The following is a 25,412-nucleotide window of genomic DNA, read 5'->3' as shown; positions in this document are numbered from 1 at the left end:
TTTGTGCCTAGATTATATGAATCACACTCTTCAATCCCCTTTTCTTCAGCAATTCTCTTATTATGTGCTAATTCATCCCAGCCTAAAATATGTTCCAACTCTACCATCCCCTTAGGAATAGTATTGGTTTTCAAATTTATGATCCTATCTTCATCTTCTAGTTCATCATCCTTGGGTTTTTCACTAGGAGTATCATCAATCCCTTGTCCTTTGAATAGATCATTGCACATAATGAACTCAATAATATGTTGATCATCTTGGAAGACCTTGAAGTTAGTAATATTTTCCGGAATAGACAAAGCAACCACTAGTTCAACTAGAAACCGTTTGATTTTTGTTTTTTCAATGGGTTGTAATGCACTGGATGAAATTGCAAGGGCATTGACTACCATATTCCTCCTTGGAATAGACCTTATGTTTAGGGCCTCAAAATCTTCCATCAAGTCCCAAACTCATTTTCAATAAGTGAGTAGTTTCTTATCATTGCAATATTAGATTTATTTAACTTGTCCAATCACTGAGAGTCTCCTTCGACTATGAGAGCTTTGACGTCCTTTTCTAATGCAAAGAGAAGTTCACCGATCAAGGCTTCATATTTTGCAACATTGTTAGTACACCTAAATTGTAAATGATATGCAACATAAAAATGCCTACTTTTGGGATTAATTAATTCAATACTTGGTCTAGCTCCTAATTTTCATTTAGAGCCATCAAGCTTGAGTGTCCATATTGGTTGTTCTTTCGGCTTCCTTTACTTGTGTTTATTTGTTTGAAGCTTTTCTTTCACTTGGACTTTGAATGACTATTTCTTAGGGATCAATTGCATTTTTTCACATGTTGGACTTGATGAGTTACTATTATCTACCTTTGATATGAGGATCGTCCATTTATTTTGTTCATCTTGAATTTCCTCAATCAATTATGTGATTTTATCGATTTGTGGTTTAGGTTGAATGACTACTAAGGTCCAACCTTGACCTTTCATAAAGCATCTTCTCCTTAAAACTTTAATCATCCCTAGTGGAGGGAAAGACAAAGCTCCACCATTTGAAGAGGTGTCATTACATGACACATCTAGATCTTCTTTTTCCTCTTCATCATTATTTAGGACTTCAGACATGTACACTAGACTTGAATTTCCCTTTGGTATCTCACTTGGGGTTTGACCATTTTTCAAATACTTGAGAAAGATCTTTTTGGTAATGTTAGAACTCAAATTCTAAATGGCTCACTTTGTGCAACTTGTTTGGATCTGCTTCTTCTTGTTGAGATAATGGGTGTTGCACACATTGCATAATATTGTTATATTGTATTATTTTATATTATTATGTAATGTTGCACCTAGATGGACGTGCAACATATAAAGATTCCCATGAGATATTCTTGATGAGTTGTATTGTAACATTGTGATAATATTTCATGTAATTATTTAATATTAGGGAAAAATAATTAAAATTCCAATATTAAATGTGGGGTTAATGGGTTAGGTAGCACATGGTTTATGTAATACCACTTGGTGGTTTTGTGGGACTTGCTACTATATAAGCAGCCACAAGGGTAGTTTTTGGTGTAAGAGAGAGGTGAGAAGAAGAAGGCAAAAGAAGAGTCGAGAAGGACAAGGCTTGATAGGTTAGCCAATGGAGCATTTGTGAAGGTTGGAAGCATGGCATAGGATGTGTGGATTCATGCTTGTTCACATAGATTGCTCGTGGTGGCTATGGATTTGAAGGCTTCCATAGTTGTATTGCAGTGGTGTTTTTATTGAATAATACATGATGATGGATGCTTTTGGAGGCTAGGTTTTTTTCCTCAATGAGGGTTTCCCAAGGTATATCTTGTGTCACATTTGTGGGTATGTTATCTATTCTCTTGCATATGGATTTCAATTGCATATTTATTTCAGATCTATTATGGGTTATGTGGAAATGGTTATATTATTTCTTGCAAGTTTTCTTACAAGTGGTATCAGAGCTATGGTTTTGTTGTTGTAACCCTCGATTGATCCATGAGAATGCATGAGAGGATAAAAGAAAGGGCAAGATATATGAGTTGTTTATTACAGATATGAGGGTTTTGGATTTTCTCTTATGATGGGATATTGGTAGATTTGGACAAAAATATTTTTTAGATGTTTCATTTAAATAAGGGTTTTAGTGGGGAGCTTGTAGAAATAACCTCCTAGGTAAAAACAAACCTCACCATTAGATTCGGATTGACATTTTCATAAATTTTGATGTATAATATGCCCTAGTTTGGCCATGTTCAAAGGAAATGAAAGAGTTTTTTAGTTTTACTCTGTGATGGCTGTCAAATTTAATCCCATCATAATTTTCATCAAAAAAAATCATAGTGAAAATGGTAAAAAGATTGTCTTAGTAAAATGGTCATGACTTTCTCTTAGGATATTGGATTTCAGACTTTTTACAGGTGTTGGAAAGCTAATTCAGAGGACTACAATTTGTTGTAGCTTTGGTTTTGTGATTTTGACATTTTGTCAGGTTTTAAGAGCCCAAAAGTCAGATTTTGTTTATTTTGAACACAGATTAGGACATAACTTGGGCATATGGAGTCAAATTTTGGACTTCAAGTAGTCAACGAAAAGCTCTTGGAGAGCTCTACACATTGGTTTAGATTTGGTGCTAGTTTGGTATGGTTTATTTGATGATTTATTAATTTGAAAATTTTATGGTATATATTGACTATGGTAGCATTGTGAGTTTATGACATTGTATATTTGGAGATTTAAGATTTGATGTCATTGTATACTTACTTAATATTTCAAATTGGTCTCATGATCATATAGTTATCAATATTTGGTTTGGATATGTATGATGACTTCTTGGGTCTAAAAGTTGTGCAGTGTTGTAAGCGGTCCATACTTGCATGTTGCATTTATAGCTTGGTTATGGTTGTCTTTGCCCATTGATCTTTCATTATTGGTGTATATTCAAATTGGTGGCTTGGATTTGGGTTGTCTATGCCCTAAGTCACATGATTTTCTAATTTTTTCTTCATGTAGAAGGTACGAGATGTTGTTACCAAGTATAGTCATGGTGGATAATTGTGGTTGACTATTTTATGCTGACAGGTTAGACACTTTGAGAGTCAGATGCTCGATTCATGGATGTGATCATGATGCTATGGATTTTGGTATGACATGATTGGATAGACAGGTACATCCTTGATGTTTATTGGCTTGGATTCATGATTTGGTTGTGGAGGATCATGGTTATTTGGTTTCTTTTGAGGAGCTCATGATGTGCACTTTGAGTTCTTCGATGGTTTGATGCCTTGGTTGATTCTCATGGTTAGAGGATGGTTTTATATCATGATGTCATAGATAGCTTGAATACACATTTAGTAGGAGCTTGTGGCAGTGATGGGGTGACAGTGCAAGATTAGTTCCTAGTTTGGTTTGTATCTTCTTGGTTTCACTTGGTATTGATACTTTGGTTGTGTAGGTGTAGACCTAGAGGATCTTCATGTAGGAGATGAATTTTATGATGCCATAGGTGACTTGGTACCCCGGTTGAGTGGGAGTTATTGACATTGATATATTTATTTAGTGTTTGTAGATGTTGGAGGTTTGTCTTAGATCCTGTTGTTGCAGAAGCGCCTTTTGACATTTGTACAGTGCACTTGTTATTTTCATGGTGTGTGAAGATGGATAGATCTTGAGGACTCATTGGGTTCTTGGTTATCTTCATGGTATGTGGAGATGGTTTTTCTTTATGATGTGTGAAGATGGTTAGATCTTGAGGACTCATGGAGTTCTTGGTTATCTTCATGGTGTGTGGAGATGGTTCTTCATGGTATGTGGAGATGGTTTTTCTTCATGGTGTGTGGAGATGGTTGCATCTTGAGGACTCACAAGGTTCTTGGTAAAAGGTGTAGCTTATATTTTTATTTGACATGTTATCCTTGGTGTGAGGATGGTTTCATTATTATGTCATGGTATACTCTTGATACATGTTTAGAGTTGTGACATGTTATAGTATGTTCATATGGAGCATGTTATCTCTTTGGTTGAGATGGTTAGATCATGCTGTCATGTTTATGTTCCTAAGGCCATGGTTGGAACTTTGACATTGATCTTGGTTTAGCATGTTGGGATTGAGTACATTGATCATTTGTTGGATACTTCATGATATTGCTATGTTGCATTTGGAGTTGGCATGGATTGATTGGTTACAGGTGCTCATGAATATTTAGAGATGGTGGTGATGTTGATTACTCTTGGATTAGAGAAGTATTTGTGGGGACAGTCGATGGTTTCAGCAGGAAGTCCGAGGGGCATTCACCTAATATGGGCTTGTGAGAAGATTGTTCTTATATGAGTCTTGGTTGGAGACTTGGATATCTTGATGAGCATTCTCATTTCCCACTCTTGGTCTACTCGACAATTTGCTACTTGAGAGGTATAGCCCATTGTTTTCTCTCAAGTGCATTATATTTATGCTTGTCTTTCATGGATATGGATCTTGAGCTATGGTAGATGAGTTAGTTTTGAAGGATTCATTTGAGAGATGGTTTAGCATTGGTTATCTCCATTTGCATATGTTTTTATGCAGGTTGAGTTTGGGAGATGGTTTTATATTGGGCATATTCCTTATATTAGGAATGGTTTATGAGTTTGATCTTCTTGTGAGAGGTTTACATCCATGATGAGTTATATGGTATGGTTTGGGTGTTATTGAGGCTTCTTATTAGGGTTTTATGGAGGAGATCACACTTGCATAGTTTACATCTAGAGGTGTGTGTAGGACATGATACATGTTATGATTTGCATAGTTTCTCTTTGGTCTTGGTTATCTTCTTGGATGTTCGATTTCAATTACATTGGATTTGAGTTTGGTTAGAGATTGTAAAGACTAGTTTGTGTTCATGTATGTCATGTGAGAGATGACATGGTTACTCCTTTATCTCTTTCCTCTGTTGGTTGTGGAGAACTTGGGAGAGCATTGGAGACTTGTTATGAGAGTTGTTCTTGTAGGTTATTGGTTTATGTGTTGTGGATGTCCTTGAGACTACATTGATTCACTTCTTTGAGATGTTGTGAGTGGATTGGTTATAGATTTGACATTATCTTTTGCAATGGGAGCTTCTTGGTATATATGTAGCAGGTATTGCTCTTGAGGCTTGTGATTGTAGATTACAGATTGGATATGTTGATGATGTAAGATTCACTTAGTATGCCTTAGAAGGTATGGATAGTTGGATGGATTTGACACTTGTTGTGGGTGCTATTTCAGCTATGGATATTTTGACAACTACAGATACATGTAACTACCTTTAGATCAGATTTTTGTGCTTCACATTTCAGTTGGTACAAGATTTTATGATCTTCTAATTTAATAGGTTGGGTGGCTTTCTTTTTGGATGACTTCTATGTATGTTTGATGGTAGTGGCATAATAGGAGGTGAGATCATTTATGTTAGAGATGCTGGATACTTTGATTTTGTTGCCGGTACCAAGATGGAGGACATGGTGTATTTTGATCCATGACGGTGGATATGCTAGGAGGGATTGTTCCTTTGTTCATATATGTGACTACAGATTGACCCTATGCAATGTATACAACAAGTGGGAGATTGTTGAGATAATGTGTGTCGCACACATTGCATAATATTGTTATATTGTATTATTTTATTTTATTATGTAATGTTGCACCTAGATGGACGTGCAACATGTAAAGATTCCCATGAGATATTCTTGATGATTTGTATTGTAACATTGTGATAATATTTCATGTAATTATTTAATATTGGGGAAAAGAATTAAACTTCCAATATTAAATGTGGGGTTAACGGGTTAGATAGCACATGGTTTATGTAATACCACTTGGTGGTTTTGTGGGACTTGCTACTATATAAGCAGCCACAAAGGTAGTTGTTGGTGTAAGAGAGAGGTGAGAAGAAGAAGGCAAAAGAAGAGTCGAGAAGGACAACACTTGACAGGTTAGCCAAGGGAGCATTTGTGAAGGTTGAAAGCATAACATGTGATGTGTGGATTCATGCTTGTTCACATAGATTGCTCGGTGGTGGCTATGGCTTTGAAGGCTTCCATGGTTGTATTGCAATGGTGTTTTTGTTGCATGATACATGGTCATGGATGCTTTTGGAGGCTAGGTTTTTTCCCTCAGTGAGGGTTTCCCAGAGTATATCTTGTGTCACATTTTTGGGTATGTTGTTTATTCTCTTGCATGTGGATTTCAATTGCATATTTATTTCAGATCTATTATGGGTTATGTGGAAACGATTATATTATTTCTTGCAAGTTTCCTTACACTTCCCCTAAGCATTGCAAATCTGCAACTATGTTGTCTATGAATTAAGTTATCATCTCTTCCCGTGGGGTAGGGTTCATTGATTCTCTACTTAGATCATCTAATTTTCCAACTAAAGTTATGTCTAGAGTCATTACCTCGTAAGAGCTTAAGTTTGATTGAAGAAATGCTACTTTATGTAGTGCATTGTACTCTATGATCATTGTCTTTAATGTTGGCTCAACTTCAATCTTGAACTGGTTATTCCAAGGCAACCATTATTGAGTGAAATTAGTTGAGAACCATCCTCTTAGGCATTGGGTCCATACTCTACTCAGCAATAGGCCATATGTTTCTGGAATTTCAACCACATGCATGTCTATGATATCCTGAATTCAGTGTTCGGTAGTCAATTGTATATGAAAACATTTCAATACCCCTATAACCTTCACTTCTATTTTGTCAAGTTGAATTACTATTCGATTCGAGGGTTGTGGGGTGACTCCCAACTTTTGAGTCATCGAAAGTGGCATGACATTACAAGAAGCTCCTGAATCTATAAGACAATTATGAAGGTTTCTTCCAAAAATTCTAAGACTGAGCAAGAAAGGAGGAACTTTGTCTTTGTCTTTATACATGGTAGTCATAGCCTCAGAAGTGTTGACATGTTGTGACATTGTCTCTTGATAGGATCTCTTCAAGGTGTGCTTGCACAATTACTGACTAGGCTATTCTAGACCTAGCCTTCTCTAGACCCCATGTTATTGTGAATAAAATTGAGAACTCTATTTTGGAAGTGACAGTCATCTTCCATTGAGAGTAAAAGTGTTTTCATGGATTGATTTGTGTGAGTTAGTGTTGGATTTGTGTAGAGCGGATGGATTCAAGCATTTTCTATTCAGTAACCAAGTTGATTGAATCTATTAGAGTAGGTTGAGAAATCGTTTTGTAAATAGACACTAGTTGAATGTTTTTGGTTTTATGGCTCCCACATAGCTATCTACCGTAAAAATCATTAAGGATTAGAGGAATATGTTAGGGAATCTATTGGTCATGTGTGTGAACAGAGGAGCTCTAAAATAAAGTTTAGCTATTTTTAACCTCATGCCGTGGACGAGATCAGCAAGCCTGGCTAGGTGCATGACAGTGCAAAAATAATGTGTTTATGTAGGGAAAAGAGTGAGGGCATTGAACCAAGTATGGTTTTGTAAGCCTAGATGTCCTATAGACACCTAGGAGTGAGATTGGGACTTTGCCAATCCATTGAGTTAGATTTCCAAGTAGAAATCAAGAATCAACACAATTTTAGCCCTATTAGCCCTACATTTTAGGAACCCATTGTACAAATGACTTAGGAACCTAAGACCACCAAAATATTCAATTTTTCTAAAAAGGGTATCCGAATATCTAGTTTTTTTTTGAGGTTGTTTAGAAGTTTTAATAAAAGAATTGGGAAAAACCCATTGACTAGGGCTAATTGACCAATTAGGCCTATTAGGCCAAAACCAAAGCAAATCCTAAACTCGATAGGAAAACCCTAGATGCCTTGTTCAAATGGAATTATTTGGGAGTCAAGAAAGTGGTTTAGTGATGGACACACCCCCTGCAGCACTAGTGAAGGTCATTTGATGAAGTTTCCAATTGAATCAACTAAGGAAGAGTGAAGAATTGAAACACCCTAATGATAATTATCCCTCAAGGTGAAGCACAAAGGGACTCACTCATCCAGTGGAGTTAGGAAAGTCTTTTAATTCTGCAACCTCTCCATTGTTCATTTTGATGTATAGTACTTGTTGCTTCAATGTTAGCAGTCTACTGGTATTATTAATTTTGAAAGTATTTTTATTAGTGGTGAACATCTCATATGTTGTTTTGAGACTTGATATTGATGGGAGTATATGATCTTGGACATAATCTATAGCGATCTTCATAGCTTTATTATTATGTCTTCTTCGTATCATTTTGTCAGGATCACTTTCACGTATTGGTGTATTTTCTTCTACATATCCTTCTTATTCAATTTCTCGAAGGATAATCATTATTTGTGTTTTCCATGGTGCAAAGTTGGAGGCATGATCAAGTCTATCTTCTAGTCTTACATGATTCACCATAGTTGTAGATTTGAGATAATTTAATGAATCTAAAATCTAATTGAACTGAATGTTTTTCTCTATCAGTTAGGCTCTGATACCATGTGAATATTTTAGGATATCTGATAGAGAGAAATATTTATTTATATAAATATTCCCTGAAAATACTTGTCTAAAGTCTGATGTGGATAGACTAAATTTATATACATAAATGAGTGAGTGATATGTTATTGCACCAATGATATAACTGTAACTTTAATTAATTCTAACTTTGATTGTTGTTGTAGACATGAAGATTGTATTGTAATTATATCTTCTGCCAAAAAATGACTGCATATAAGTATGGTTTGAGGAGTTAAGTCCTCATAGGGACATGACTCTATGTGGAGTCAAGTCCACGTAAAGCCATGTCCCTACATGGATTTTAATACATGCTCTTATAACATGTTATTAACTAATTGCACATCTGCCAAATGGACGCATATATGAATGCAATCTTGATACAATTAACTTTGATTTGATTTAGTCATTTGTTATAACTCTCTCTCTCTCTCTCTCTCTCTCTCTCTATATATATATATATATATATATATGTATGTATATATATATGTATGTATATATATATATATACATATATATATATATATGTATATATATATATGTACATATATACATATATGTATATATATATATGTATATATATACATATATGTATATATATACATATATGTATATATGTATATATATACATATATGTACATATATATATATATACATATATGTACATATATACATATATGTACATATATACATATATGTATATATATGTACATATATATATATATATATATACATATATGTACATATATACATATATGTATATATATACATATATATATATGTATATATATATATATGTATATATATATGTATATATATACATATACATATACACATACATATATATACATATATATATACATACATATATATATATATATATACATATATATATATATATATATATATATATATATATATATATATATATATATATATATATATACATATATATATATACATATATATATATATATATATATATATATATTTGGAGAATGACTTTAATCTCACAGATTTCACCCTTGGATCAACATTCTATAGGTTTTCTCTTTGCTATATGGTCTGACAATAGGTATCTTCCTTTTCAATTTTGTTTTCTATTTATGTGTTAAAATGTAGCTTCTATCAAATTGAAGATTACACACACATACAACGTGTAATCTTCAATTTGATAGAAGCTACATTTTAACACATAAATAGAAAACAATATTGAAAAGGAAGATACCTATTGTCAGACCATATAGCAAAGAGAAAACCTATAGAATGTTGATCCAAGGGTGAAATCTGTGAGATTAAAGTCATTCTCCAATACTTGAGTCAACTCCATTGTAACTCGCTTACACAAATTGCAAATAAGAATGATATTAAATCATTCTATGTCTTTCACTAAAATTCTAGACGTCCTTCACTAAAAATGGTGGGGAGTGAAACCATGGTGTCGGAGTAATTAAATATTCACTAATTACATTTTCTTTAAGCTTACTGAGAATAATGCATTGCATAATAGTTTACATATGAGACACGTAAGAGTTTGCACCTATATTGACACATTGTATAGGAGAAATCTCACTTTAAGTGGTGGTAGTTGTTATAACATTCCACAAATGTGTGAGATTTGTTAAGCATGAATGTTGATGATATTCTTACGAGAGATTATCCTAGCAATGGTGGTGACATGATTCAGAGATTGTGCGTTGCATTCATGACAGAGTTTGTCATTGATGTTAGCATACTAGTTATTATGTGAAGATCGGCAAAGCAACATACTAAGTTTGGCTTCACGTGGTTTGAAGAATGCAAAGTTTATACTTAGTTGGGATTATGTTCTAGAGAGCATATAGATACTATAGTTAATGCCATGTATGAAAATATGAAGACTGGAAATAGTTGTGATGGAGGCAGCATTCAGATAGAGTTTATGGGTAGCAGTTATTGTTGTTTAGATTGTATACCCTAACAGAGATTGAACCCGCTTATGTGGACTTGGACAGATGTACAAGACATGATGAAGATGTTTTGGTTAATCACGCACATCCAAATGATCAGTGCATGAAGGGTTATGAATACCGTAGGTCGACAGTTTGTGTGTAATTGTGAAATGATACCTTATTGTAATGTAACATGTAAATGTAATATCTTAAGTTGGTCCTATATTATCATTGTAAATTAGGAAAGCTTCAAGCCAACTCAATAATTTTTTTTAAAGCTTGGTATAAAGGAAAGATGATTTCCTTGGTTGAAATCATCCAGTGCGGATATTTTGTAATCAGTGAGACATTGTATTCTGTGAACCTATATGGAAATATATTTTGGATTAGAGAAGTGGTTGGTGCAATTGAGGCATGGTGAGTTGACAAGGAACTATATCTAGCAAAGAAGTTGTTATTGGACACTTTTGATGTACCATTGTATTATTCAGTGAGGATAGTATTGAAGTTGTTTGGACAATGGGTCCATCTATCTTCCTGATCAACTCTTAAAGGGTTGGCACAACTCCTAATAGAGATTCAAAGTCTCCTAATAGGGACTCGTGTATTGATCGCATTTCATTGACTCCTAACAAGGTCCATCCTTTCACAAGGAACTTTTATAGAACATCATTTTGTGGGTACCATCCCCACTTGGGTTTTCCCTTTGATCAAGGGTTTTCCTAGTTAACAGATCTATTGCTATTGTGTACGGTTATCTTTCTATGCTTGTTATGTCTACTATTTACATGTTTTGGAATAAATAAGAATATTGAGTGTCATTCTAATTGCATAACTTATTCACCCCTCCCCCAAGTAATCTTGGTGGACTTTACTTTCTAACAATTAGTCTCAGAGCATCGGGTCCTTGAAGGAAAAGCTTAACACCTTAAGGAGATCTATGGTGAGTCATTTCAGGAAAGAAAGTTTGAAGTTTGATGGAGTTAACTATGACAATTGGAAGGAAAAGATGAAGAAACATTCATTATACATGGGTCTGGGTTATTGGTTAATCACTAAAAGTAAAAAGGATGTGATTGAAGAAGACAAGCTTGAAGGTTGTGTGAAACTCAGAAAGATGTTTTCTTGTTCAATATGCTTGCAAGAGAAGCACTATTATCAGCTCTTTCTGAAACTAAATTCACTAGGTAAAATCTTTAAGACTTGCTCATGAAATTTGGAACGCCTTGCAAGTTACATTTGAAGGTGATAACCCTACTTAGAAGGTTAGAGTACAAAATTGGATATGCCTATATCAAGATGCTAAAATGATGGAAGATGAATCAATAAAAAGTTATTTTGGTGGAATAGCATAAATTGTTGAAAGAATTAAGACTTGTGGAGGAAACAAATCTGAAGATGAAGTTATATGGAAGATATTGAAGACTTTGACCCCAACATACAAATGAACAACACAAATGATTGAACAAGTTATTCCCTTATTACGAAAATTTACAATAGAGACTCTTCTTGGAAGATTAAAATTAGTAAAGATGTGGATGAGACAGAGTGGAGAATTGTCTAATGTTGAAACTGTTTTCAGTGCATTGAATGTTTGACCTATATTGACAAGGAGTGCAAGTACAAGTGAAAATTATACTAGTAAGAGTCGAACTAAAGTTGAAGAAGCAAAGAAGATTGAAGGACTTGCCAGGCTTATAAAGAGAACTTAAAGATAACATAATCTTATATGTTGGACTTGTAATGAAATATGGTCATTATTCTGCTAAATCTCACCCTCATTAATATTCTCCTGTTGAAAGCTCTCCTCAGCAATGGCCCACTAATCCTGCAAGCGAGCATGGGACCGACAACTACGGCATTAGCTGCATAGATTAGTGGGGGTTCCCACGAGGAATGAGGCAATTGTAAGGACAGTAGAACGGTGGTGGCCATGCATTGAAATAGTTGGAAATTTGTTCTAATTTTGTGTTTGTTTATGTCTGTAGTTTCGGACTAAACATAGGATTAACCCTTGATACTAACATGGCTTTGGCAGAGCTGGAAGATTATTTTCGTTCATTATAAGAGATATTTTTCTCTACGTGGCAAATCAATGTGCTCTATCTATTCCTCTAGTAATAGTGGAAATGTTTGATAACTTGTGTTTCATGTGTAGTTCAACTCGTGGGCTTATTTTAAATTAAATAAATTTGGAGCGTTTTAAATAACAGGGATTTGTGTCAGCACATTATTGCATCTAATTTGACCATCTATTAGTTGTTTTAAAGATGGGTTTTTTTAATTTCTTTTCGATTTTCGGATTTTGCATTATTTTGGTTTATATTTGTGACTTAGTGTGTGGATTTGGTCGAGGTATTCTTGTAGTCATGAATATAGATTTTCAAACCCCGGTTCAGGCTGGTTTTCTGGCTTGCACTGAACTTCTCTCCATCTTTCCAATGAAATCCATAGAGGCAAAGGCAAATTGTGGTTGCACTAACAAACATAGACAACGCAAAACAGAAGCTGAAAGGTTGCATGTGACATTGTTGGTGAGGGTTTCAAGTGGACTATTGAGGAGGAAATTCTATTATATGCACTTAACGATAGAGATATATGATGATAGGAAATTCTATGCTAGTTGGGCCCTCAAGTCTTAGGTGATTTTCTATAAAGTTTTAGTTGATAATGGAATTACATACCTCATTTATTTCTTGTATCTTAGATTATTTAATATTACGTGATGATAGGAAATTCTATGCTAGAGAATATCCTTCAGATGACTTGAATATAAACCACTGTAACACTCAAATTTTTTTTATGGGAAAGCATAACCTTTTTTCATCACGATTATGATGATGAAGCCATATCATGATAAGCCCTATTTGATAGACTAAATATCCCAAGAAATCAAGATATTACAAAAAGAACATAATGCACATCAGATACATTGTAATAGAGTGATTTACAGGGGATCTTGCTGGCCTGCACCTTCACCTAATTGAGAACTGCATTTAATTGATTTCAACCTCTTCGTCAATTCTGTGGAAATACACTCAGTAAGTCTTTTTGCTTCTATTGAAGGGCACTCCCTTTTCTCTCGGCACATTTCTTCATGTGAACTCTGAAGTTTACAAAAACTACTTCCATTTATGCCCCCGAATGAGTCTAACAAAAGCTTCAATGCATTTGTTTTCTCTGGCACAATCTCAGCAATATCAATCATGGTATTGGATATGCCATGTGCTGCAGCTCCAAACCATGAAGGTGCACCATCCCAAGGTTTTTTGTGCAAAGCTAACTGCCATCTCCAAGGAGATAAGAATTCTGAAATAACTGTCTCTAGTTTGCATACTCCTGTTTTAATTAAAGATTTCCACATGAATACAAGGTGCTTCATGGGACAATCCTCATTATTCTTCCTTTGAAGATCAAACTCAGATTGACTTAAAGAATCACAGCTTCCTGTGGTGAACTGTTCATCAACTCCACAGCCAGATTCAACAGATCCATTCTCTATGTGTTGATCACAACCTGCCTTGTTTAACTTAACTGTTTCTTTTTGACATTCTAAAGTCATGTCACAAGTTTTAGACATGTCCAACTCCAGGAATGGAATTAAGTCTTCTCCAATATCAGTGCTTTGTGCTATACTAGAAGAGCATTCTGCCAATTTCCCAGAAGGGAAGCCAAATGCTGCCGATGGAAGTATAAGGCACCAATAGGCAGCAAGCGCAATAGAACGACGAACCAAGCCATTTTCAATCCTATGTGCATCAGATTTTTCTTCATCCAGCAAGGTATTATTGAATGTTTGATCAGGTTCAAAAACAATAGCATCAAAACCTCCCCATGGAAGCCCCTTCTCTGATTTGGCCAGGATGCTTTCAATAAGAACACACAGAGATGCCAAATGCAACCTCAGTGAATTTCTTGCTCCATCTAAAAGTGTGCCCTGTGAGCAGCAATCTGACACTTTATGGCTAGAGTGAGCAATCTTCTCAGACTTTAAAGCCATATAATTCATGTTCAATTCTGTATGTTGTAAGCGAAAGAAATCTACCCCATCAACTGAAAAGCGATTTTGCTTAGAATCTCTCTCTGTCTGTTCCAAACCACAAATATTCTTTTCTTTAATACCTGAAGGGTCATTTTGCACAGAAATCATACTGTTGGATGAGTTACAAGTTGCATCCTTCTCTCTAAAGTCAGGGACAATATTCATACATCTTGAAGTCAAAACATTGGTTTCCTCTCTTTCCAAAAGTTTTTTATCCTTCATCTGCTTTTGAATCCTTTTCCGCCAATCATCAATTGCTTTAGTTGTTCTCTTTCTGATCTCACTGGAAACATTAGCAAGAGTTTTTTTATTAACCGCAATAGCAGCTGCCTCAGAAGCAATACCTGAAAAAGTCGTTGGCAAGGAAATGAATTAAAAGACTTCAGCACAATATTGCCTCGATCAAAGCACACATATGTAAAATTACAAACATCCAAATCATTACATATTATATGAGATCATTTTTCAAATACAAAAAACATTTGTCATATTTGTACTATGTAGGCTTCAAGAAAGAAAAGGGGAAACGTGAATGAAATAAATAATAAAAACGGGATTAAAACCTACCACCGGCAACACTCAAAACATATGGAGATTCATCAGGTGCAGCTAAAGCAGATAAAGCTTCCACTGTTCTATCAGCAGAGTATTGTTTTGCATAGTCAGTAGCTGTCGGGAAAACCTCTTGAATAGCAGTGTTGACTATCTGTGAAAGAAAAGTAGCGAGTGCAAAGAAAGTAACAAAATAATATTAATTGGTCAATTAAAAAAGGCATTCCATGCTTTCCAAGGGATTCAACCAAAATCTTACATGTTCTGTAGCTTCCTCAAAATTGCTTGCGTTGAGCATATTCTCAAACTCTTCAATACTATGTAGTTCCGAGAGATTTGGGAACCTATCCATTATGGCAACTTGCAATTTGTTCATCATATCTTCTAAAATTTGTGGTACACACTTAAGGGAAGCTGCATGTGCAGCATTAACTGTGTTTGTATCCACTATAAAATCTACTAGCCTCTGCAGATTAGGTCTTTGTTCAAGAAATACATGCTGCAGCAAATATTTGGAAATTCTAGAGTTTAGTTTGATCATGAAGTCTATATTCTATCATGAACATAGAGGAGTTCAAGATTTCAGCTCAAACACTGATGACATGAACATAAAGCTTATAAAACAAAGATTACTGAACTTCACAAACCCAGATGGATTATGGGATACAAACCTGGAGTTTAAGTTTAAGTTGATCCTTATCATTATCCACTACATTTTTCACAATGATGGATTCACCAAGCATGTTGTTATATGCATGAGACTGGCTCTGCTTTAAATTTTGGATTGGTTTGATTTTTCGAATGTAATTATTACGCTGTGTCTGAGCACATGCTGGTGGCATTTTCCGTCCTTTGGCTACTACAAGAACAGATTTCATAGCCTGACAAGCACAAAACCTTTTCAACAGATGTATGTATTTAAAATTGAAATCATTGAAGTATTCTGAAAATCATCCCTTTATACTGCTGTTGGTAAAAAATTGTCACAGGTCTAGGGGAATTTCTCACCATCAGAAGCGGGCAACAATTTTGAATGTAACTGGTATCAATTATACCAAGCATTCTGTCAATGCCACCACAAATTACACTTTTATGATGATTTTCACCTTTGATGCTTATTCTGTTGTCCTCCTTCAATTGTTTTTTACCAGTCTCATTTGTTTGCATTATAGCTTTGTTCGGAGAATTGCAATGAATATTTAGCATACTCATATCTTCAAAGAAGCTATCCAATGCCGCAAGGATGCAAACACTACTCACCTGGAAAACCAAAGCACATAAAACAATATTAAGCCGTCGAACATTTGTAATGACACTTTCTTGGAGCTTTAACAAAATAAACAATTATTAGAATCAAGCCACTGAAATAAGCAAGAATGTTACCCCAAAATCACTATTGGATGGGTCCAGCATTGGTAAAGAATACAGAGCCTTCAATGAACAGAATACTTTTCCAAAGTAAGGCTGTCTTGCCTGACTTGGGACAACCTGCCATATAAAATTTAAAATATTGTGAGCAACAAAATGCTACAAACTCAATTGCTATTAAAAAAATCCATCAAAAAAATAATTCCCTGTTCCTTACCTTCAATATCCCTAGAAAATCAAGGATCCAGGGTAATACTAACAACAGAGATTCATGGGATCTGGCATTATCTAGCTCTTCCAATAAATCAATGGGAGGATGGCATTGAGATATATCTGACTCTGAACAAGAAAGCTCACATCCTATCTCTGGAGGAATAGGTGGCAATGATCCTGCCTCTGGATAAAAGAAAATGAATCTGAATACAGCAATTATCAATGGTTTAGGAAACAGAACTACAGAGGCTTTAACTAAAAAATAGACAGTTATAATAATGCTCCATTAAATTTGCAGCAAGAAACTGCAAATGCCTACCCCATCAAGCAGCCTAATGATTTTAGAGAAAGAACTCTTTGTGTGAAACTCGACCCAAGATCTGCTACATCCTGAGAGTAAAGTGGAAGCCTGTATTTCAATTGGTAGTGAGTCTTATTGCAATAGAATCCAGAAAATTGATACCTTAATTCTGCAATCAGAAGACTTAAACCATCAAAATTGTAAGCAAGGTGTAGGTAGATAAAAATTACTTTATTAATTTATGCATTTTTGATCTGATGCTGCACAACAACTGGCTATTTAGTCGATAACTATCAGCTGCTTCAAGAAACAAAATGTATGTCCTTGTTGACTGAGGAAATGCTTTTGAGAATTCAGACAAACAAGCCTTACTATTAACATCCTCCCAATTTTGGATGGTTGCCTGTGGTAAAGGGACCTTGGAAGACTGGGAGAGCTTAGCTTTGTTCCAAGTATTACCAGTTAAAAGAACCTGATATTTATCAGAAGCATCCGGCCCTTGAGATCCTCTTTGAGGCAAAAATACCAGAGACTGGTTACTAGATTCAGATGTTAGACGATCATGCAGCCTGTGCAACTTTGCAGCATTATGTCGTGCTAAACCTGTAACTTCCGGGTCTGTTTCACCATATGAAGATGCCTATGAGACAAGATTCATCTGATCAGAAAATTGACAAGTAATAGAAAACTAAACTCAAAAATCTTTCTTGTATTGTATATTAACTTGAAAACAAAAAAACACAATTTTGAAGGACAGATTTTCTTCATACTTATTACCTGCAAATACTGCTCAATGAAGAGTTCTGCAATGCTCAAACCAAAAATAGATGTTAGACCCTGCTATAAAATGCATGAATCGCCATTGAAGGATTGGAATGTCAAAAGCCTTCTCACTACACTCCATTAACTTACCAGAAAACCAGGGATAGTTCTCAACCATCAATGTTTTTGACAAACTTTGCACACTTTCATGTAGCTTTATGTAGGCATCATTGTCCTTGCCAAATGCGGCAAATCCAAAGGCACTTTGTGATGAGGCAGCCTCCCGTATTATTTCAAAAAAATGATCCCTGCATTGTTCCCGGTTGTTGTATATTCGTTGAAATGCCTGTCCAAGTATACAACTTGAGAATCGTCAAGCCATATGTGGAAAACGAAAAAAATATTGTAGCTTGCAAACATCAAATAATTGCTTACTATAGTCCGGAAGTTATTACGAGAATCTCTAGCAGCTTGAAATGGTGAGGATGTAGGCACGGCCATAGGCAGTTGCTTTTGTGTTCTTTTCTCTCTCAATTTGTTGGGTGATTCCTGTAAGGCACATTTTGCTCCATATGCAGATTCGTATGCCTTGAAAGAACGTAATGCTGCAGATTGATGTTCTGCTAGAGCACCCCTTAATCGGGGAAGTAAAGATGGTGAAAAACACAAAATCGCAGGTTGCTCAATAAGAGTAGCAAGGAGTTGCTCTCCAACTACAAAAGAAAATGAATACAAACTTTCAACAAAACTCAAAAGTAAAGAGCTATACAATGTAATTAGACAAATAAAACAATTAGGTTATTAGACACCGATAAAAAGTTTTGTTAGAATTGTAACATGCAAATTCCCAAAGATACAATATTTCCATGGTCCGTATTTGTGTGTGTCTGCTTTTAGATTTAACTGTCTTATTTTTTGAACATCAATGTTTGGGATAACACTGCATGGCCCATTAGTTTATTATACCACAATCTAGGAGTTTTGCTGCTTGCTCAAGTGTCTTGCAGGCATAAAATGAACAACTCTTTTCATCTTTGAAACAATTTCCAGCTATATCTGGCTTCTCTTGAATGGTGGTGAGCTTATCATGCCCTTCACTACAGACACCCCCCAAACTCAGAAGCTGCAGTAGAAAGTAGAGCTCCCCAATCAAAGAGGGGACCATCTTATTCATGATAAGCTTTGCATGCACTTCTGCAAACCTCTTAAGCTTGCTACAAAACATCTTTGAATGTAGGCTGGGGTCCATACAAGGAACTTCTGAATACAACAGAGATTCTTCATCAGAAACAGAAAACTGTGGCAAACGGTCCTTGACCTTAGAATTTGAATTAATAATGATGTTGGTTTGGGAAGAATCCATTGGCCTTGTCAAATGTGAAGCCTTCTGTGCTTTGATATCCTCAGTTGGACCCTCTCTATCTGGGTGCCTGCGATTCCTAGTTTGACTGCAACGGTCCATGAGCACATCCATATCAACTTTAAGGGACTTGCGCACTGCTAAATCTTTATTGGTATCAAGTTCTGATTCCTTAGATGGCTGTATATTAGCAAGAACAAAAGAACTGTCCACAGCAAGCATTGCTGATGGTGTAGGATTCACTCGCCGTGCCTGCCAGGAAAAAATAATTGAAATTTAGGATTAACAAGTAGAACCCAAAAAATTTAGACTGTACATATGCGCAAACAAGTTTATGATTAGTTAACCAAATTTTACTAGAAGGACCAGACATTTCGACTTCCCTTAACAAAATTCCACAAGCAAGCAAAAATATTTTAGACTTCCAATGGGATTCGCCAAAAGCTGGAAGTTTTCAAATTAAAGGATCGAAAAAAAGAAATAGCACCAGAATCTTGGGTAAAATACTAAACATTTTATATTTTCCAGGGCCATGATCCAAATAGTATGAAAGTAAGATAGTGGGAAGGCCATCTTTCAGTTTGTATGGAACTGTGAAATGTAGCATGCAGAAATGATTGTCCATACAGCTACCACAAATAACTAACCCATAATACAATATTAAATAGTTACATGATTTTGTAAGTTGTGCTTTCTTTCTAAGAGCTGTAGTATGTCTATAGATCATAATCCAAATGACAGAGAGAGTAAAAACACTAGGAACTTCCTTACAGTTTGAATAGATCTGAGAAAGCTAACTTGAAAAATGTGTCTATTCACAGAGGTACCTTCCTAGAACTAAACAGCCCAGATAAGATATTAAATAGTTTGGATGCTTTTGCAGGTTGTGTGTTTGCTACAAGAACAATGTTTTCTTGTCTTTGGAATTTTCAAGAAGTTATCAGACCTCTCCTATGTCAATAACATGAAGTTCATTCTACTAGATGTAAACTATCGCATCTTACCAGCAGCAAAACTGAGCTAGAGGAGATTCAGGCCATTCCTTTTAGTTAAGGTGAACAAGGAAAATTACTAAAGACAGATATAAAGCAATCATCGAGAATTCTTTGGCTTAAAGGCAAGCCTCAAAATATTGAAATGTGACAGAGGTAGACATTGCATATCTATGTCATTTCCTTTCAATCTCTACTTTGGCATGCCCATGGCTTCATTTGGATACAGTGAAGTTAGGTTACAATGAATTGTGTAGAGGGAGCTGTGGTGTGACGCAATGCTGGAGTGTGACAGAGGTAGATATTACATATAGATTATAGAATTATATCACATTCCTTTCAACCTCTAGTTTGGCATGTCAGTGGCTTCATTTGGATGCAGTGAGGTTAGATTACAACAAATTGTGTAGAAGAGGATGTGGTGTGATGTAATGCTAGAGAGAGACATGTAAGAGAATGACCCATGTTTAAATTGCCCTTGCCATAATAAGGCAACTCATAACTCAATCGAACATTGAATGGTTCGAGTTAGGTGTTGGCATTGTTAAACATTCCACATAACTTAACCTGATATCTATAGTAGAGAGTAAAAAAGATACGTCTAGCAGCAACATTGATGATTGCCAATTTGATGTTCGATCGGGCATCCTTCCTGTGTTAATGCAAATGTGGGATATAAGACACCGGAAGGAAGCAAAACTTGTCCAAATAGAGAACCTATTCATTTTTAAAAATTCTCCGTTTGTATGGTATAACTGAGCTGACCTAATGGTGAATGCATGCATATTCCACGGTAGACTTCAGAGGTTAGGGTTGGGTTCCTTGTTTAACAAGGAATAAGATTAAAGTTAAAATGAAAAAACAATCCCGTTGTACAGAACTTCTATGATGTGCTCTCATACAACAAATTGGTATCTCAGCTTGATAGTGACCTTAAAACAACATTTACCCTTCGCCCCTTACCTTCATATCAGGCCTCAAAACTGGGAACACTCAGGAATTGAACATTTTCAAGAAGCAGATTGCCAGTTAAAAACATGTTCTTAGTAAATGTATGAAACATTCCACGGGCTAATAACTTAGTGTAGTAAGGATTCTTGTATGAGCACGATGAAGTTCAAACCTTGCCATGATAATAAGGCATCCCAAAAATCAGGTGACATTTAATAAAACTATCATTTCCTTTATATTAAGCCTTGAAAATGGGAAACGCCTGAGAAACGAAACATGACCGAGAAACAGATAACAAATGTTAAAAAATATGTTATCGTTCGATGTATGAAACATTTCAAGGGATAGTGGTAGGATGATAGATGGGAATTCTTGTACATCATAGTTCACATATTGCCACCAACGCAGGCCATGACATCAAGTGACCTGAAACATTACCCTTACTTTTATATTCATGTTAAGCCTTCAACATACGAAACACCTTAGAAATCAGATATGAGCCAGAAGCACAGGACGAAAAAAATCAGATTGTCTTAACGTATGATAGTCCGTGGAATATTGACCTAATTAATAGGGAATAGTATTCGTGAATGAGCATGATACGAGATCAAATTTTTGTAGCCAGAATAAGGCAGGCACCCCTGACATGTGGCGAGGTTTTAGGCAAATAATTATAGGGTACATTTCAGCGTGGCCCATGCGTACAAACCTTGAGAAAGTAAATTGTGGGCCAAGAATACTCCACATAATTTTAATGGTGACGCAAAACCTCAAACTAAACCAAAACAATCTATCGAACTCAAAAACACCATTATCACCTACCTGCTTTGGTGCATTGAGATTTCCCTTTTTCTTAGCTTCTTTGGAAGGAATAGAACCAAGTGCTGGATACTCGTCTTCATACTTAACTTCAGGCGGAGACACAACACTGGCCTTGATAGTAGAATTCATAGCAGATCTCCCTCTTCCATTTGTCCTTGCTTGCAAAACCTTTATTTTATCTCCAAAATTGAGATTAGTCTTCTTCTGCTCTCTGGGAAATTGTTCCACTAAAATTTCCTCTGGTTTAGACGAAGTCAAACTTGGGTCCGACAGATCTGTAGCAGGCTGTAGAAAAGGGAATGCTTGGGACCTTATGTAATTCAAAAATGAGACTGCAAAAGAAGAAACAGAGGTGGCATTGAGCTTATCTTCAATGGCCTTAGAAACAGAAGAGGATGCAGATGCAATCGGTGGATGAGATTGAATCCAGGCTAATATTACGCTAAGAATTTCTTCATCACTTGCAATGGAATTTATCAACTCCAAATCAGCTTCAGCAACTTCTTCCATGGCATCAGATGACGCCAATGCTTGCATGTTAGGCACAGTTGATCAAAATTCAAGCTAGGATGAACAGGCTGCGGGAGAAAGTAGTATATATGCGCCGGGTAGCTCTCAGCCCTCGGGGATATCCCGCATAAATTTTAATTTTAGATTTCAAAAAAATTAGTGCGAATTTCTATGGAATTGGTTTTTCTATTTTATTCAAACTCCAATTTGACCTTGACTAAAAAATTCTCACAAAAATGTACTGGTGGTGCCTGCGAGAGGAAGTGTAAAATTTAAGCCCGGGTGTGTTAAAATGGGGAAGAGTGGCTCAATAAAGTTAACTCATTACCTTAATTATAAATATAAGAAAGCGATTATGAAATGAAATGAAAGTTTTTAATGATGTCTACAATTAAAAGAACTCTTAGTTAAATTACTATGTTATCTTTAGGTTGTCTCTTTTGTTGTGAATCTGCATAAGCAAGATTGCCCTTTGTGCAATCTTGCCCCTTCGAAAAGTTCTTTTATGTTAGTTCCCTATAAAGTGTCCTTTGTTACAAATGTTCTTGTATGCAATGCAACCTTTCACATAGTGTCCTTCTATTTCTACCACTCATCTTTGCAAAATCTCATATGAAGCAGCTAAAAATGAACTTTAACAACTTCAAACAAATTTAGAAGATATTAAACCACTCTTCGACATTTTTTTTGGGATTTTCAAGGATATCCTTTAATTTGGAGGATTTCTTGTGTAAGTCTTTGGCTTTGATATATTGTAGTGGAAATTTGTTGAGTAGTATATTATTTTATTAATAGAAAGGGACTATTGATCAAAAAGCTACTAGCATTTCACCAAAGAAGTGATAGTGGAACATATACAAAATTAGATCTGTCTATTGTATGTCATTGGGATTTTGTAATAGAAATCATATGAAGTAAAATTTGAGGAACAACAATTTGATCTCATTTGTACTTGTCAACGATATTTGAAAGTCTTTCTATTTGTTAATTTCTGTTATATCTCCATTTTATCTTTCTTTACATAAGTTGTTTTGGTGTATAATGTTTTTTTATTTAGTGACACTTAGGCAATGCATTTAGGACTCACTTTTAAGTGTTTTGTAGCGTTTTGATTTTGCATAACATGGATAGATTGGTTTGTTTATCTTACACTCATCTATCATCTCTTAATTGTTTGTGGTGACAAAATTGGAGAGGTTTCCCATATTTTCTTAATATGGTCTCAATCCTTTTTTTCTTCTTACCTCCCTATTCATTCACTTTGGCTCACTCTTCTCCTCTTTTTTTCTTCACCTCCTCCTCCTGCTTCTTCTTCTTCTTCTTCTTAAGTTGTTGGAGTAAATTGAAAGAGTCAATTTTCAAAGCTTTTTCCTTTCCTTATTAAGTTACACTATGGAAAGAAAAAATCCGAGTGAGAAATCCAAAGTATGCAATTAATTTTAGGAAGACAATGTCATGCATTATCACCATGGATGGTATTGTGAGAAAGTAAAGCCTACCAAGATAATTGAGAGGGGGGTGAATCAATTATGCAATTAAAATAATTCTCAATATCTTCTTTAATTCTAAAACATGTAAACAATAGATGCAACAACTATAGAAAGATAACCATACACAATAACACCATATTTTTTAAACTAGGGAAACCCTTGATCAAAGGGAAAACACTGGTGGGAATGATGCCCACAAGATGATGTACTAATATTAAAGTTCCTTGTGAAAGGATGGACCCTATTAGGAGTCAATGTAATACAATCAATGCAGCTTAGTCCATGTTAGGAGACTTTGAATCTCTATTAGGAGATTCCAACCCTATTAGGAGTTGAAGGGAAGACAGATGGGCCCACTATCCAAATAGCTTTAGTACTCTCCTCACTGAATAATACAAGTGTACATCAACAACTATCCAACAATAATTGTCCAACAACAACTTATCTTGCCAAATATAGTTCCTTGTAAGTTCACTTTCCCTCAACTGCACCAATCTCTGCTCTAATCCAAAAGATATTCGCATTCAAGCTTGCATATCACAATATGATCTCAGTGATTACGAAATCCGCAATGGATACCTATCCATAAGAAAATGACCTTTCCTTTATAACAAGCCCTAGAATAAATTATTGATTTGTCCTTGAGGCTTTCCCAATTTACAATAATAATATAGGACATCCTTAAGATATCAGATTACACGTTATATCATGTTAGTGAACAATTTTTCCTTCTTACAATGGAATATGAAAAATTATTAATAAGAAAAACTTTCACCACAATTGAGTTCTCTTGATTGAACTCCCTGAGTTTTGAGGCACAACTTCCTCCTTAAATGATGAACAATAATTTCCTTTATTTCAAAAGAATTGAATTGGTGAGATCTTTTAACCAGAAATAACTAAGGCTTTAAAAACACTTTTCCATCTCTTATCCAAAAGTATTACAAAATTGTTGTTGGTTCAATACTAAGACAAAAGACTTAATCAATGTATAATATGAATTTGAACAAGAGGTGATCGAATCAGTTGGACAAGATAAATTAAGAACCATTTATAGAACAAAGCACACTATCATTAATCATAACCAAGAAAGCATTCCTTATGAAATGAATCGAGATTACCAAAACCATATGATCTTAAATGACAAATGGCATATCGCAAGAAACAAAAAGATTTGTGTTTCTATTTCTTCATCCCAATAAATGGCACCACCAAAACGATTCGGTTTGAACTTGCTTTAACAACTTAAGTTCCTATAGAAAAATCACCTGAGTATCATAACCAAAAACATTAAAAGTCTGCCAATATATAGTCATGCAAGGCTTATAAAAATAGTTATAAAACTAACTCCAACTGGAGTTGATAAAGCTAAGCCCAGAACTAAAAAGAAATGAACTTAAGAAACTGAAATTCTTGAACGAACAAAGCCTTAGTCCTAAGCTAAGTAGTTGTAGTGCTAACTGGATTTCCTCGCTATCCTTGTCCAAAAGTTGTGTTTCCTCCAGCATCTTTCCATCCTTGTAGGTGACTTCAAAATCCATGATCTCTTTATGTTGCGAATTTCCTAGTTGTTCTATTCTCAACTGCCAGATGGTGATGACCCTACGAGCATGCTTTAGCTTCTTAATTTGCATAATCAAAT

General features: G+C 35.2%; 1 protein-coding gene across 1 annotated transcript; it reads right to left on the bottom strand.

Annotated features, from left to right (window-relative positions):
• Positions 1-13,180: 13,180 nt before the first annotated feature.
• LOC149570999 (uncharacterized) lies at positions 13,181-22,521 on the bottom strand. Its single transcript, XM_089812557.1, has 14 exons — positions 21,771-22,521; positions 18,612-19,257; positions 18,081-18,358; positions 17,796-17,991; positions 17,661-17,686; positions 17,114-17,523; positions 16,902-16,991; positions 16,587-16,785; positions 16,385-16,489; positions 16,010-16,261; positions 15,673-15,882; positions 15,261-15,500; positions 15,017-15,155; positions 13,181-14,793 (listed from the first exon to the last, which is right to left on the bottom strand). Exons 1-14 carry the CDS (start codon positions 22,305-22,307, stop codon positions 13,355-13,357), a joined length of 4,767 nt encoding a protein of 1,588 aa, XP_089668683.1. The 5' UTR covers positions 22,308-22,521; the 3' UTR covers positions 13,181-13,354.
• Between the last annotated feature and the right edge of the window lie 2,891 nt (positions 22,522-25,412).

The sequence above is a fragment of the Cupressus sempervirens genome, chromosome 2 (genome assembly GCF_028749045.1).
Source record: "Cupressus sempervirens isolate cs-2001-9-10 chromosome 2, ASM2874904v1, whole genome shotgun sequence".
Lineage (NCBI taxonomy): Eukaryota > Viridiplantae > Streptophyta > Pinopsida > Cupressales > Cupressaceae > Cupressus > Cupressus sempervirens.
The sequence above is the reverse complement of the archived record's forward strand: the minus strand, read 5'-3'. Positions and strand labels throughout refer to the sequence as shown.

Bases quoted from the DNA above. Each gene is read 5' to 3' on its own strand.
- LOC149570999 (XM_089812557.1), bottom strand. From the start codon at position 22,307: ATGCAAGCATTGGCGTCATCTGATGCCATGGAAGAAGTTGCTGAAGCT. The intron at 17,687-17,795 runs GTAAGTTAATGG...TGAGCATTGCAG, and splicing joins GAACTATCCCTGGTTTTCTG to AACTCTTCATTGAGCAGTAT. The intron at 16,490-16,586 runs GTAAGGAACAGG...TTTATATGGCAG, and splicing joins ATTTTCTAGGGATATTGAAG to GTTGTCCCAAGTCAGGCAAG.